General features: G+C 33.9%; 1 protein-coding gene across 2 annotated transcripts in view; it reads right to left on the bottom strand.

Moving 5' to 3' along the window:
* The window catches only part of LOC150094626 (proteasomal ubiquitin receptor ADRM1-like), a 209,431-nt gene that overhangs the window by 34,112 nt on the left and 161,729 nt on the right, over positions 1 to 13,590 (bottom strand). The window contains exon 8 of one of the 2 annotated variants that reach the window (XM_090410846.1): positions 10,679 to 10,842. In XM_090410846.1, coding sequence (XP_090266972.1) covers positions 10,679 to 10,842 — 164 coding nt within the window. The remainder of the gene's footprint in view (positions 1 to 10,678; positions 10,843 to 13,590) is intronic. The other variant, XM_090410847.1, reaches the window with a different exon arrangement.

Genomic DNA, 13,590 nt, shown 5'->3' with positions numbered 1-13,590 from the left:
TACAGTCAGCCATTACCTCCTGCAAATGCTCCTTAACCATCTCCCATGCACTATCAACATCCAGTCCTTGCAGTTTTATATGCCATGGTACTGAACCAAGCAATCTTCTAAGCTTGTCATACTTACCAGCCCAGTAATTCCACATGTACCCTGTCTTAATTGAAAATTCCACACATTTAGCCACCTCCCAGGTCAAGATCTTATGATCACTCTCACCAATTGCTGGCAACGTGGTCATATTCATTAGTCAAATTTTCTCAGATGCAATTACTCTCGAAATTAAGGTCAAGCACTCTCGAACCCCTAGTGTTTTCCATTACATGCTGTCCCAGATAGTTATCCCTTAATCATCATCATGCGCATCAAGGATTTAGGCCTAGCATGGCCTGTTCCGCCCTTAGAAGTCATCGTTGAATCGTAGAGGATGTCCTGGTTTTCTTTTTCGTAATGGCTTGTACTTTAACACTTGTTTTGATAATCTTTCCGTTTTCATTCTATGAACGTGTTCCATCCATTTATGTTTATATTTTTTAACTTTTTCTATTACTGGTTCTTGGTTTAATTCTTTCATAATTTCTTCGTTTCTTTTGTGATCAAATAGGGTATACTTTGCAGTTTTTCTCATAAACTTCTTTTCTGCTATTATTATTAATTTTTGTCTTTTTGCTTTATTGTTCAGATTTCGCTTCCATACATTAAGACTGGTAGGGCTAATGTATTGTATACTTTTAGTCTGGTTTGTTTTTGAACTAGGTTTGGTTTAAATATAGAGTTAATTACACCTGTTTATATCTTTTTCATTTTCATATGTGATCATACATCCTAGGTAGTTAAATGAATTCACCTGTTCTAAGATCTTGTTATCTATTACTATTTTAGTTCTCGCTGGATCATGTCCTTTAAAGGCCACAGTTTTTGATTTTTCTGTTGATATTATCATACCATAATTATTTTGCAATTTTTACGTTTATATAGTTTTCATTTTCATATGTGATCATACATCCTAGGTAGTTAAATGAATTCACCTGTTATGTTATGAATTCATCTTGTTATTTATTACTATTTTAGTTCTTGCTGGTGTTGGAACGTCCTACCTAACTGACTGTTCCATTTTTGTTGGTTTGTTAATCTTATCTTTACCTCTTTAAATTCTGTTTTTATTCATTAATTGTTGATTGATGATCATCTGAATATAAAGAAATTTATATTATACTGCACCACCCTATATTCAGATTAGTCTATATAATATAGAGGAATCAATCATCAACTATACTTATATTATCACTTTATCTTCAGGCCAAGGTTATTAATAGCTTTTAAGGCTTCTGTAAAGGTCCGATTAATTTTATGAGCGGTGCAATGAAAGAAAATCAGGCAAATACCAAGTTTAACTCAGCAAAAGAAAACATTTAATGTGGAATAGTACAACATATACATTCAAGTATAACTATCTGCAAAAGATTATCAAATTGAACAATTTCAAAAATTCATATTCAGATATTAGTAACTTTTTATTAAGGTTTGAGGATATTATGGCTAATGTTGACACTTCTTAATTCTTAAAGCATCAGTAATTCTTTCACATAGTTCTCTCTACCCAATTAGATGAATTAAATCATAAATATATTAGCTCAGTTTAAAGTATTCAGAATAATTACAATCCATTAATTATCAAACATTCATTTTTCAGTTCTTTATGCTCAGTCAATCAAGTTGAGAATAGTTCTTAAAGGTTTAACCTTCCAAATGTTACAATAACTAATCTTATGACAGGCTACACTATATTCTTTCTCAGTCAGCTAACACTTAATAGATCAACATAACACTTATTATTTCAAGGGGAAAGTACTTCAGTACTTTTCCCTCGAAAAGTACTGAAGTACTTGAAGTAAAGTGACCACACCACCTGAGATTAGCAGAGCTAATCTCAGGTGGTATGGTCACTTGAACAGAATGGGCGAAGAAAGATTAGCAAAACAAGTGTTCTCTGCCAGGTTGGAACACTTGTTTTGTTCTCTGCCAACGACCCAGAGGATGACCAAGATATAGGTGGATTGATACGGTACAAAGTGCCTTAGACGATAGAAATATAAGATCTGATAATGTTGGAGTCTTGACAAGTAACAGACTGATTTGGAGGAAAATTGTAGATAGGAAGTTAGTAATGATGTAATTTTTTTCATGTAGTACTATCATATCCTGTACACCCCTTGAGGGTGCATGGCAGGAATTTGATGATGATGATGATGAAGTACTTCAGTACATCTGACATCCGACCATCAATTGACATAACATTGCAGCTAAGGTCAAAATATATCCAACGGAGTTAACTGTTATAGCTTCACAGGTTATAGAAAGGACAACTCTTACCGGATTACTGCTTCTACACATCGAATTCCCATAGGCACATTTGAAATTCTGGTTGACTTTTACTTTATGGCAACACAATTCAAAGAAATCTTCCACTATAATAACTGAATTATAGACGCAGAAATACACAAGTCTTGATGCACTTGGTTTAAGTTATCTACTAATTCCTTATTTTCTTCTATGTATTAACTTCAGTTCTGCACTATTCTTCCACTAACCATTTGGAATTTATCATAGTATCAGAACTCCCATAGAAGTAATTCAAAATGCCTATTAATTCCTTGTCCTTTCCTAGTCGATTTACATCACATATCAACTTCCCTTCTGCCACTCGTTACTGATCTCTATGCTGTCTCTAAGGCTTCTCTTTTTACTTTTTCTTTCCAATCAACTACGTTCTCCTTTTCCTGCCAAAATCCAGTTCTAACCTGTTTAGCTTATATGAACTGGCTTTTCTCTTTATACACAATAGCTCACGCTCTCCGCATGAGCTAACTAAAATAAACTCCGCTTCTCTGTCAGTAGGCAATCAAATTTCATCAGTAGAATTCCATAAAATTACCTTTACTTATAGAAATAACAAAAAATATATATCACGGTTCACATAAGGTAATTTAAATTTATATACACACAGTTTTTTATAATAATTTCACAAAATAAAGTAAATAAAATGAATGACATTTTTATATAGTCTTTTTTTATTACAAATACATATCCTAAGATTATATAATTAATTAATAACAAACAAAACTCAAAGCAATTATATGAATAACATATTATAAGCAAGAGACTAATAACAAATAATGTTTACAAGTCTTGCTTATGACATGGTGGATTATGTTAAATATGAATGAAGTATTATAATATATAAAATATCTTCATTCACAATTTAACACTGGATCTTGTCCTTTAAAGGCCATAGATTTTGATTTTTCTCTTGATATTATCATACCATAATCTTTGGCTATCTCATTTAGATCTAAAATAGCTTTCTGTAAGTTATCTTCAGAATTTGTAATTATTATTTGGTCGTCGGCAAAAAGGAGAGCGTTTAAGTTCACTATAGGAAAAAGTTTAATTCCTTGATGTAAATTTTTATTCCATTTTATTATTTCATTTAAGTAGATATTAAAAAGAGTTGCTGAGAGGGGACATCCCTGTCGGACCTCTTGGTTTATCTCTCTTGTATATGATAGCGCATGATTTAATTCTTATTTGTATTTGATTATTTTCATATATACTTGTGATAGCTTTTAGGATATTATTTGGTATTTGTCTTTCTTTTAATATGTTAAATAATGTTTCTTTTAACATTGCCAAATGCTTTTTCAAAGTCGATAAATGCAATATGTGTTTCTAAATTGTATTCTCTTCTTTTCTCTATTATTAATTTTAGGCAAAAGGCTGGGTCTATACATTATCGTCCTTTTCTAAATCCATTCTGTATTTCTAAAATAAAGTTTTCAGAATATTTCATTGGTTTGCTTTTTAAGATTCCGCTATATATTTTGTAACAGGAATTTAGTATACTGATACCGCTATAGTTTTTAGGGTCATCTCTATTACCTTTTTTAAAGATAATAATCACAATTGCTTTTTTCCATTCTATTGGGGGGATACCAGTTGAATAAATTTTATTTAAAAGTAATAAGTCTTTCTTTGAATCTTGTTCCTTTATATTTTATATAGTTCTGAACCTAGCTTATTTTCTCCAGGTGATTTTTCCTTTTCTTGTTTCTTTCAGGCTGATTTCTAATTCTTCTTTAGTTATTTCCTTTTCATTAATTGTTTGCCAGTAGTCTTTTTTTAAAATACTTGTCTGTCCACAATTCTGTGTAGTAATTTAGGAATTCTTCTAATTTCAATTCGGTGTTTAATTTATGTTTTCTTTGGTATCTACATTTAAGTGTTTCAAAATACATTGGGTCTTATTTTATATAAATCATGTTCTAAATTAGAAACAAATTTCTTCCAAAGTTATCCCTTAATAACCGCATAAAATCCAATTCCTTCCTCCCATGTGTCCTCTCCTCCTTCCAATCAATGTTATCATAGTTGAAATCCCCCATAATAATTACCCTCCTTCCACTCATTGCATCTATTTGCTTATGCATATTATCTCCATCTATTCCATCACCTGGTCTATAGCAGCACCCAACTGTATATTTTGTTCTGCTAGTCTCAATCTCACACCAAATAGCCTCAAATGTGCTCTTTTCTCTATCCTGCAGTTCACCAGTTATCATCAATAACACTCTCCCCCCATTTTATTCTCTCTGTCCCTCCTGAACACACTATACCCTTCATTCCACCCCCACTAGCTATGTCATCTTCTGTAAGCCATGTTTCACTAATGCCAATAACCTGTGGCCAGGAAGAGCCAACAAGGCTAAAAATTCTTCCTTTTTATTCCTAATACTCCTGGCATTAGTATACATGAAATGCAGAAGCCCGTTAGTCCCACCCCTATCTTGATGCCTTATACTAGCTATCCCATTTTGATTTATTGTCCTTTGTACTAGCTCGGGCATATTATACACATTCTTACACTCACTGCCTCCCTGATGTCTACATATCAATCCCCCCCCCCCAATAATAACTCTAGTTTCCCTGATTCTGCACATCCACTTTCACTTCATTCAACAACACTTTTTCCAGTCTCCACACACCAAATTCATTCAGATGCAAACCATCCATCTTGTATAAATCCTTTCGCCCATCAAACTCACTCCACACCACTCCTTCTGCATAACCTGCGCATAGTCATTTGCAATTATGGCCCTCCTCAACTCTTCTCTGTCATACCGTGGCAACAGACTCACTATCTTAACTCTCTCACTCTTTTCATTTGCTACCTCTAGTAATTCCTTCAAATCCTCTCTCAGAGCAATTTTTTCATCTTTTAAATCATTCATTCCTGCCACTACTATCATTTCTTTCACCTGCTTTTGCGCGTTAATAGACCGACATCCTTAATTTTTGCACCCGGAAAGTACGATTTTCTCAAACTCTTATCAATTACACCTCTTACTCATGAATCACCGTAAAACGCTTGCTCTTTAATTTTTCTTACACTCCAAATCATACTCTTATTTTTCTTATCACACATTTGTTTCTTTCCGTTAGCTGATGCGTTCAGTAAACGATTTTGCAATGGCTCCAGCTGACACTTCACCCTATGTATCACTCCGCACAACTGTGCGATCTCCCTCATTGCAACTAACTCTTCGTTTTTTTTTTTATCCGATAAACCATTCTCTCGCTCTGTATTTTTACTTTCACTTTCAACACCGCTCTCAATGCTATCTGGTACTACATCGCAAATTCCTATCATATCACTATTTCCTATGACATTCTGGCTTTCATCAACAACATCAATCTTGCGACCTGAGACACACTTCAAATCCTCACTTTCCTTACACTTTCCCACCACTATCATTATCAAACCAAACTGCAGCCGCTCTTGGAAAAACATACATCCCACAGACGTTACACCAAACAAACTGCCTTAAGTTAAAAATTTTAAACAAAGACGGTGAAGATTTGGACGCCATAGTCTTTCTTCTCATCGGTGCCATGTGCTACGCTATCTATCGTATTTTATCAAAATACTAATTTAAATACTGCAAAATCACACAGACACACTAAGTTACCAAAAGTAAACAATCCTTTTGGTAACCAAACTGCAGTCACTCTCGGAAAAACATACATCCCACAGATGTTATACCGAACAAACTGCCTTAAGTTAAAAATTTTAAACAAAGACGGCGAAGATTTGGACGCCACAGTCTTTCTTCTCATCGGTGCCATGTGCTACGCTATCTATCGTATCTTATCAAAATACTAATTTAAATAATGCAAAATCACACAGACACACTAGGTTACCAAAAGTAAACAATACTACGTTAAGATTCAAGCAATATTGCCAATTATTACTCAAAATAACACTTATCTTTTTGAGAGCTCTCTACAAACACTACACACCATGCAGTCCTCTACTGGCAAGTCCAGTATACTTGCATAAATCTTACCAGGAATACTCAGTAGGAAAATACCTCTATAATTTTCACATTCAGTTTTATTTCCATTTTTATATATGGGTACTATGAGCTCTACTCAAATCATCAGGAATTTATCCCTCTGTCCAAGCCTTTTGAACTATGCAGTGCAGCCACTGCAAGACTTTTATATTCCCATGCTTCAGTATTTCTGGTCGAATATCATCTACTCCTGCTGCCTTTCCACATTTCAAGCTTTTGGTGGCTTTTTCTATTTCAAGTATGGATATGTATTCCTGATTGTATACCTGTTGAGTGTTTTTTATCACTGTGCTTTCACTGCTTGTTTCATTCAGCAATTTTTCGAAGTAATTACTCCATACTTCAAGGATATATTTTTCTCAATTTTTCATGTCATCTTTATGATCTCTAATTCCTTTTACAGCACTCTTCGTTCCATTTCTGAGCTTCTTCAATAACCTCCAGAATATCTTGCCACCTTCTTCATATTTATTTTCTATGTTCTTACCAAAGTCTTTCCATGACTTTTGTCTCTGTATTCTCTAAGAGCACAAGCTGACTTATTTGCCAGGAACTTTTGATATGCTTTCTTCTTTTCCTTCACAACCTCTTTAACTTCCTGTGTTCATCATGGAGTTCTGATTTTTCTATCCTTGCAGACAACCTCACCACATGCCTCTCTGGCTGAATTAAGCAGTGTTTTCTTCAAGGCTTGCCACCGAATCTCCAAGGTTCAGTTCCTGTTCTGAAACTCATTTATTTTTTCTTCAATAATCTTTGTGTATTTTAGTCTACAGTTCATATCTGAGAGCTGCTCAACTTTTATTTGCTTTAAAACTTTCTTACATGTTCTTCTTTTCAAAATGAATTTCAATTTTATCCTAATCGAGACTAAATGATGATCCCTTCCAATTTCAAATCCTATGTACACTCTGGTGTCTTTCACCAGGGAGAAAACATCACTATCAATAATAACATAGTCAGTGAGACTTTCTTTTTCCTTGCCTCTTCTCTCCATGTGAATTTTTGCAACGTTTTATGTTGGAACATGGTGTTAGTAATAACCAGTCCATGTCCTGAGCAGAAATCCAACAGGTATTTGCCATTGGAAAAACTTTTATTGGAATTATATTGATCAAGTGTATATAATAAACAACTAAGTTATACCAACTAGTTTCACCAACTAAGTCTGTTGGCATCTTCAGGGTACATAACTGATGTAAGGAACTAAAAAGTAAAAAAACTGTTACAAACTAAAATCAACCAATTCCAATTATATTAAACAAAGAACAGAGTGCGTACAATACATTCATAGAGCGTGGATGATCTCATTTGTTGTTATTTAGGAACGTTCTATAGTTGGCACTATAATTCAGTTCTGGCGAGTTGAAGGATCTGATAAGGGTCTTCCAGATCACAGGCACGATTAGTCCTTGGTTCCTGTTAAGGTTTTGTGTACAGTGGGCAACTGTTGTAGCCTCTTTAAAAATTCGAGAGTGGAAGTCCTCCTCCATGTAAGGAATTGTGCTTCTATCCCACTCTATGGTATGGTTCGATCTTGAGAAATGAAACGCTAACCCTGATTTTTCTTCTCTGTTATTATTGACGTCACCTATATGTTCTTTTTACCTAATTTCAAGGCTCCTTGAAGTTTGGCCAATGTAATTCAAGCTGCACGAGCATGGTATGTTATAAACTCCAGCATATTTGAAGAAAGGATGGCTATCTTTTGGAGATCTTAAGAATTGTCTAATCGTTTCTGTGTTTAAAGGCCAATCTTATTTTATGTGGTCTAAGGTGTCTAGCAATCTTATTGGAAACTGTTCCTAAGTATGGAATGACGATGGTAGAAATATAACGTACATCATCTTGTTGTCTTTGTCGGGGTTCAGAGAAAAGTATCTTGTGGACGAGTCTTCGAGGAATCCATTCATGGTAAGGTTGGTGGATATCAGGGATAGTTCTTCCTGGAGGTCTTGTTGATCTGTTGTAAGGAGAGAGGCACGGTTCTTCAACATGTGCACAATACTAAGTTTCTGAGAAATGTGGTGTGAGGAAGTGAAATGTAAATAATGTCCTGTATTGGTAGGTTTGCGGTATTTGCCATTATTATTAGCTTTGCTCTTTTCTCCAATTTTTCCCAAAATATTTTTGTATGTCTGACAATCATTTCCTACTCTGCTATTTAGATCCCCAACTTTTCCTTTTTCAGTTTCTTTCTCTAAAGCCTCAAAAAATTCCTCTATTTCTACCTTAGTAGAACCTTCTGTGGGACCATAGACACAAATAAGTCTCATTGTCCAGTTCCCCATTCTCATATTTGCCCACATCACTCTACTTGAGACTGCCTGCCATTCAAGAAGATTAACCTCGCATTTAGTGTTAAATACTATGGCTACTCCTTCTTTTCCTTTATTGTCATTGCCTGAGTATAACATTTTGTATTTATAACCTTCATATCACATAAAGATAATTATACCAATCAGGTTTATGAACATGAGATGGCAGCAGTTATCTGATGTAAGCTCATCATTTGCAGGTACACAAATCACTGGTACAGATGAAATTGATCAGTGAAGGCTGGCTTCTTACTAATTATCATAAGTTGTGACTCAAGGAGGTACAAGTGATGCAACAAAAGACTATGAGACCAGCATATCACATGTTTGCTGAGCATCATGATGAATGAACACAGGGAGGTGGGAGGATAGATTAAGAGTGTCAAGTTAATTTTTTATATTTTCATTTTAATACATGACTAATGCCATCCATTCAATCTTCAATTTTCCTTGGAACTCATGTCTGTAATTTCCAGTCAGTGATCAACTGTTTTTTTTATTTTTAACCCAATTCTCGGATTCATTTGGTTAACGTTTAAACACTCTCTCTCTATGTGTTTTAACCAGTTAAAATGGCTACCCACTTATCAGCTTTATTCTATTAACTATTTCCATATTTAATCTGCTATCCACACTGAAATGCATCTTAACTGCTAAAATAGCACCAATTTCCCCGGTATTTACGTCCTTATTTTTTTGATAGCTTTATTCTCTTCATTGCAGGCTTTCATGTACATATTTATCATGACATTTTTGATTTAGGATATCTTAAAAAAAAACTGAATATCACCCTGTGTGTATATTAGGTTTAATACTATCTTCCTTAACATGGTCCACAGAGAATCCTCCTTCAATTCTAAGGAACTAAATGAGGCAATAAAATTTGCAGTCAAATCCTGATTTACAGTATTTGTAAATCAGCAGGAAAAGATCCAGCTGATTTACAAATCAGCTGGATCGTCGTCAATATCTAAGTTGATTGATGCACTGATCAATAATGTTCTTAAAAGAACAAAATATAAGATCTGGTATTTTGAAATCCTGACAAATAACAGACTGATTTAGAGGAAAATTGTCAATATGAAGTTAGTAATAATGCAAACTTTTCAAGTAGTACTATCACAACATCCTGTATACCACATGAGGGTACATATCAGAAATTTAATGACTATGATAAGAAAGAAAAATAGCATTAATGCCGTATCTGCACCAAGTATATTTGTGACCATGCTTTCAAAGATTAAGAGTCAAAAATAAGCACAGCTGACTCACTATAGCAAACACTATTTTAACCAACTTGCTCACTATAACATGATACTGAAAAGTCACATGACACTCCATAAAAATGCCACTTTTGTAAAAAAAAAAAAAAAATCACTATAGTAAACTATCCAGTATACTAAATTATTCTTATAGTTCCTACAAGTTTGCTCTATTGAGAGATCACTGTTCTCCATGTAACGTGAAATCAGTTAATTATGCTTCTGTTCGACATCAGTAGAATTTTGAACAATAAAAACTAACACACTACAAAACAGTTTGGTTGATATTACAGACAATTTTATCCAATAATCTGTTCACTGCATGTGTTCTCTGACTAGATAGCCTATTTCATGCTAAACTAAAATATACATCAAAGTATATTTTATTTTAATACAGTATTAGCATTTCTGGTTATCAACTACTGCATCATGAATGCAGTAGTGATAATTTCGAAAATGATGTTATTTCAGAAAGAAAACAATGTAAAAGAAAGAAAGATGCCATTCTAATTTTTTAATTTTATAATGTATGAAAACAGTGTTAAACAGAATGACATAAAATTGATAATTCTGTCTTAAGTTCAAATAGAAATTCTCTTTCATAACAATATTCATGACTAAATTTCAATATGAATTAGTGTAGTATTTTTTTAAAAGATTAGCTGAAATCATTAGAAAATAAATTTACCTGCTGGAACTGAGGAGACTGCACTGTTGACCTCAATTGTTCACTAACTGTGGCATCATTTGCTTCAGCTCCTTGAGGTAATAGGCCTCTAACACGTTCCATTAATTCTTGATTATTAAACAATGGTTGCAATACCTCTGCCGTGATAGCTGAAGAAAGATCAACTGTTAAAAACATAACACTTTGTTAGATAAATTTAAATTTACTGATCTTTCTAAGAACCTTCCCCTCTCCAAAATGAGGTTCAAAATAAATTGGCATATTATAAACTTGATTTTGCAATTTCCAGGACTACAATGGTCAACATACATGGACAAATACTTTTTTTTTTTTTTCATTAATTTTTAACCAGGAGAATATCAGTGATGTATAACAATGGTGAGAGACTAAGCATTTTGAAGTTAAATCAGATTTGTCTCAAAAACATTGCAGATTCCAATGGCTCCTTTCCCATCTTAAAAAAAAAAGCAATAAAAATATTAAATTAAATTAAAGATGCCAAGAAATTATATTCTTGTTTAATCCTTTATCCAAAAGATCAAGACTGCCAAGTGCATCCAGAAATGAAAATGTTTTCTGACATTCAATTTCAATTGTACATTATATACATTTGTGCTGTTTGTTCAGGTAGCTAAGGAGCATGTCTAAAGTCTGGTGGCTGCAGGGCTAGATAATGAAAACATCAAAAACATAGTTAAGTTAGACTTTGGGTTTTAAAGTAAAGAAATCTAAAGCATGCTGCTCAAAAGCTTCCATATAAAAGTTAACAATGGGGGGAAGGGGAGTGACGAGTCCATGACTATACCTTCTTTTTGCAGGTAAAAAGCATTTTGCCACACAAAATAACCAGACAAAGAGGATGTCGGATGAAAATTTGTGAAAAATGAAGATATGTCAAAACTAATAAATCACTTTTATCAAGTGTGATTTTAATTTTGTTTACAAAGTGTATATAGAAATGAAAATGACATACCAACTTGAGTGTCAACACTAATTTCTTGGCAAGCTGCATAACTGGGGCAGTCTATACCTTCAACAATCAGGTGAAGCAGCACATTCTCTTTATGAATCATAAGCAGGCCATAATTCCCAGGCGCTAGCATAGTGTTATTAACACAGCTGAAGTGATTCTTCAGCTGTGTCTGCAGGACAGGAAGTGAATGATTTAAGCAATTCTACTCTTTTCTTTTTAATTCAATCAGCAACAGATTAATTTTTTGAATCAAGTTCTTCAAAGTTTAAATGAAGGCCAGCCTGGTTGGTCGAGTGGGTAGTGTATCCACTCTCCAGTCAAAAGACTGCGGGTTCGAATCCCACATAGTTCATAAATATTAGTCCAAGTGGCTATGCGCCTTGCAACCATATGCCTGGGAAAGGAGTATCCTGAGTTCGATTCCCGTTGCTGACGTGAGGAACTTAGCATCTTTCTCAGACATTGCCAAGTCAGTCGGTCTTGGGCATGGACTGTAGAGTTTTTCTCCCCAGATTATCTGTTTTTTTTTTCATCCCGCAAACCAGCCTTGAGGACTCAATGCTTCTACAGACATTGGGAGGCATAGGGCTAACCTTATCCTTGAGTACGGTTACAGTTAAATGAATAGAAAAACCCTCGACACTGCAAAGTAAAAGAGGGGAAAAAGGAAGAAGTTCACATGAACATTAGCAAGCCTTTATCAGCTCTTCCCCCCCCCCCCCATAAGAATCCAGGTCAGTAGAATAATGGCCGAATGAATTAGTATCACTTCGATAAACTGTTTGAATTGTAATGTAGTTTTTGTACACTCTAAATAATAACCTTAATGTGAAGAAATTAAGATTGAGAAATAAAAGTAAAAACACTTAACATGGCAAGTCGCCATAATTTTATCAAAATGAATGCTGATCACCATGTAACATTAAAAGAAAGGATAGCTTTGCATGAACTAACTGGTATTTTGAATGATATAATCACGTAATCACAAGAAAGATATTTATTTAACCAAATATTTCGGTCTGGAAATAGCAGACCATCGTCGGTGGTATTACAAGAACAGTTTAAAAAATATACAAGCTAGAATACTAACAATAGATCGTTGAAATTAGAACATGCCGCGTGATGTTATATCACTAAGTATGAAACGAAATATTTTGAAGTAGAAACATGATTGAATTTGCTATTAAAAAAAAAAAAAAAAAAAAAAAAAAAAAAAAAAAAAAAAAAAATTAATGGGTAATCTTGATTAGGCTTTCCCAGATTTTTGATATAGATATGTAGTCATTACGATTCAGGTTGGGATGATGGAGCAAGGCCTCCACGCTTTCCTTGAACAAACGTTCGAACCTATAACGGGATCTATGTAAGAGGCGCGTTTTGGACCAAAGGATGCTGTGGTCAGTTTCAATCCCGTGTTGAGCCAAACCAGACTTTTCAGGTTTATTGTGAAGAATGGATGATTGATGTTCTTGGATCGTAATGACTGCATATCTATATCAAAAATCTGGGAAAGCCTAATCAAGATTACCATTAATTTTTTTTTTTTTTTTTTTTTTTTTTTTTTTTTTTTTTTTTTTAATAGCAAATTCAATCATGTTTCTACTTCAAAATATTTCGTTTCATACTTAGTGATATAACATCACGCGGCATGTTCTAATTTCAACGATCTATTGTTAGTATTCTAGCTTGTATATTTTTTAAACTGTTCTTGTAATACCACCGACGATGGTCTGCTATTTCCAGACCGAAATATTTGGTTAAATAAATATCTTTCTTGTGATTACGTGATTATATCATTCAGTCTTATGTCACAAGTATCCTTAAAACAACTAACTGGTATTTTGGTAAGAATATAAAAGATAAAAATCAGGAAATTGCAAAATGCTTTTATATATGGAGTGGGGCCCTTTGAAGCTCCACTCAAAATGCTTGACTCAAT

Source organism: Typopeltis vanoorti, chromosome 21 (genome assembly GCF_054136105.1).
Source record: "Typopeltis vanoorti isolate ZY-2024b chromosome 21, IOZ_Tvanoo_1.0, whole genome shotgun sequence".
Lineage (NCBI taxonomy): Eukaryota > Metazoa > Arthropoda > Arachnida > Uropygi > Thelyphonidae > Typopeltis > Typopeltis vanoorti.
This window is presented reverse-complemented; position numbering and strand designations above follow the sequence as displayed.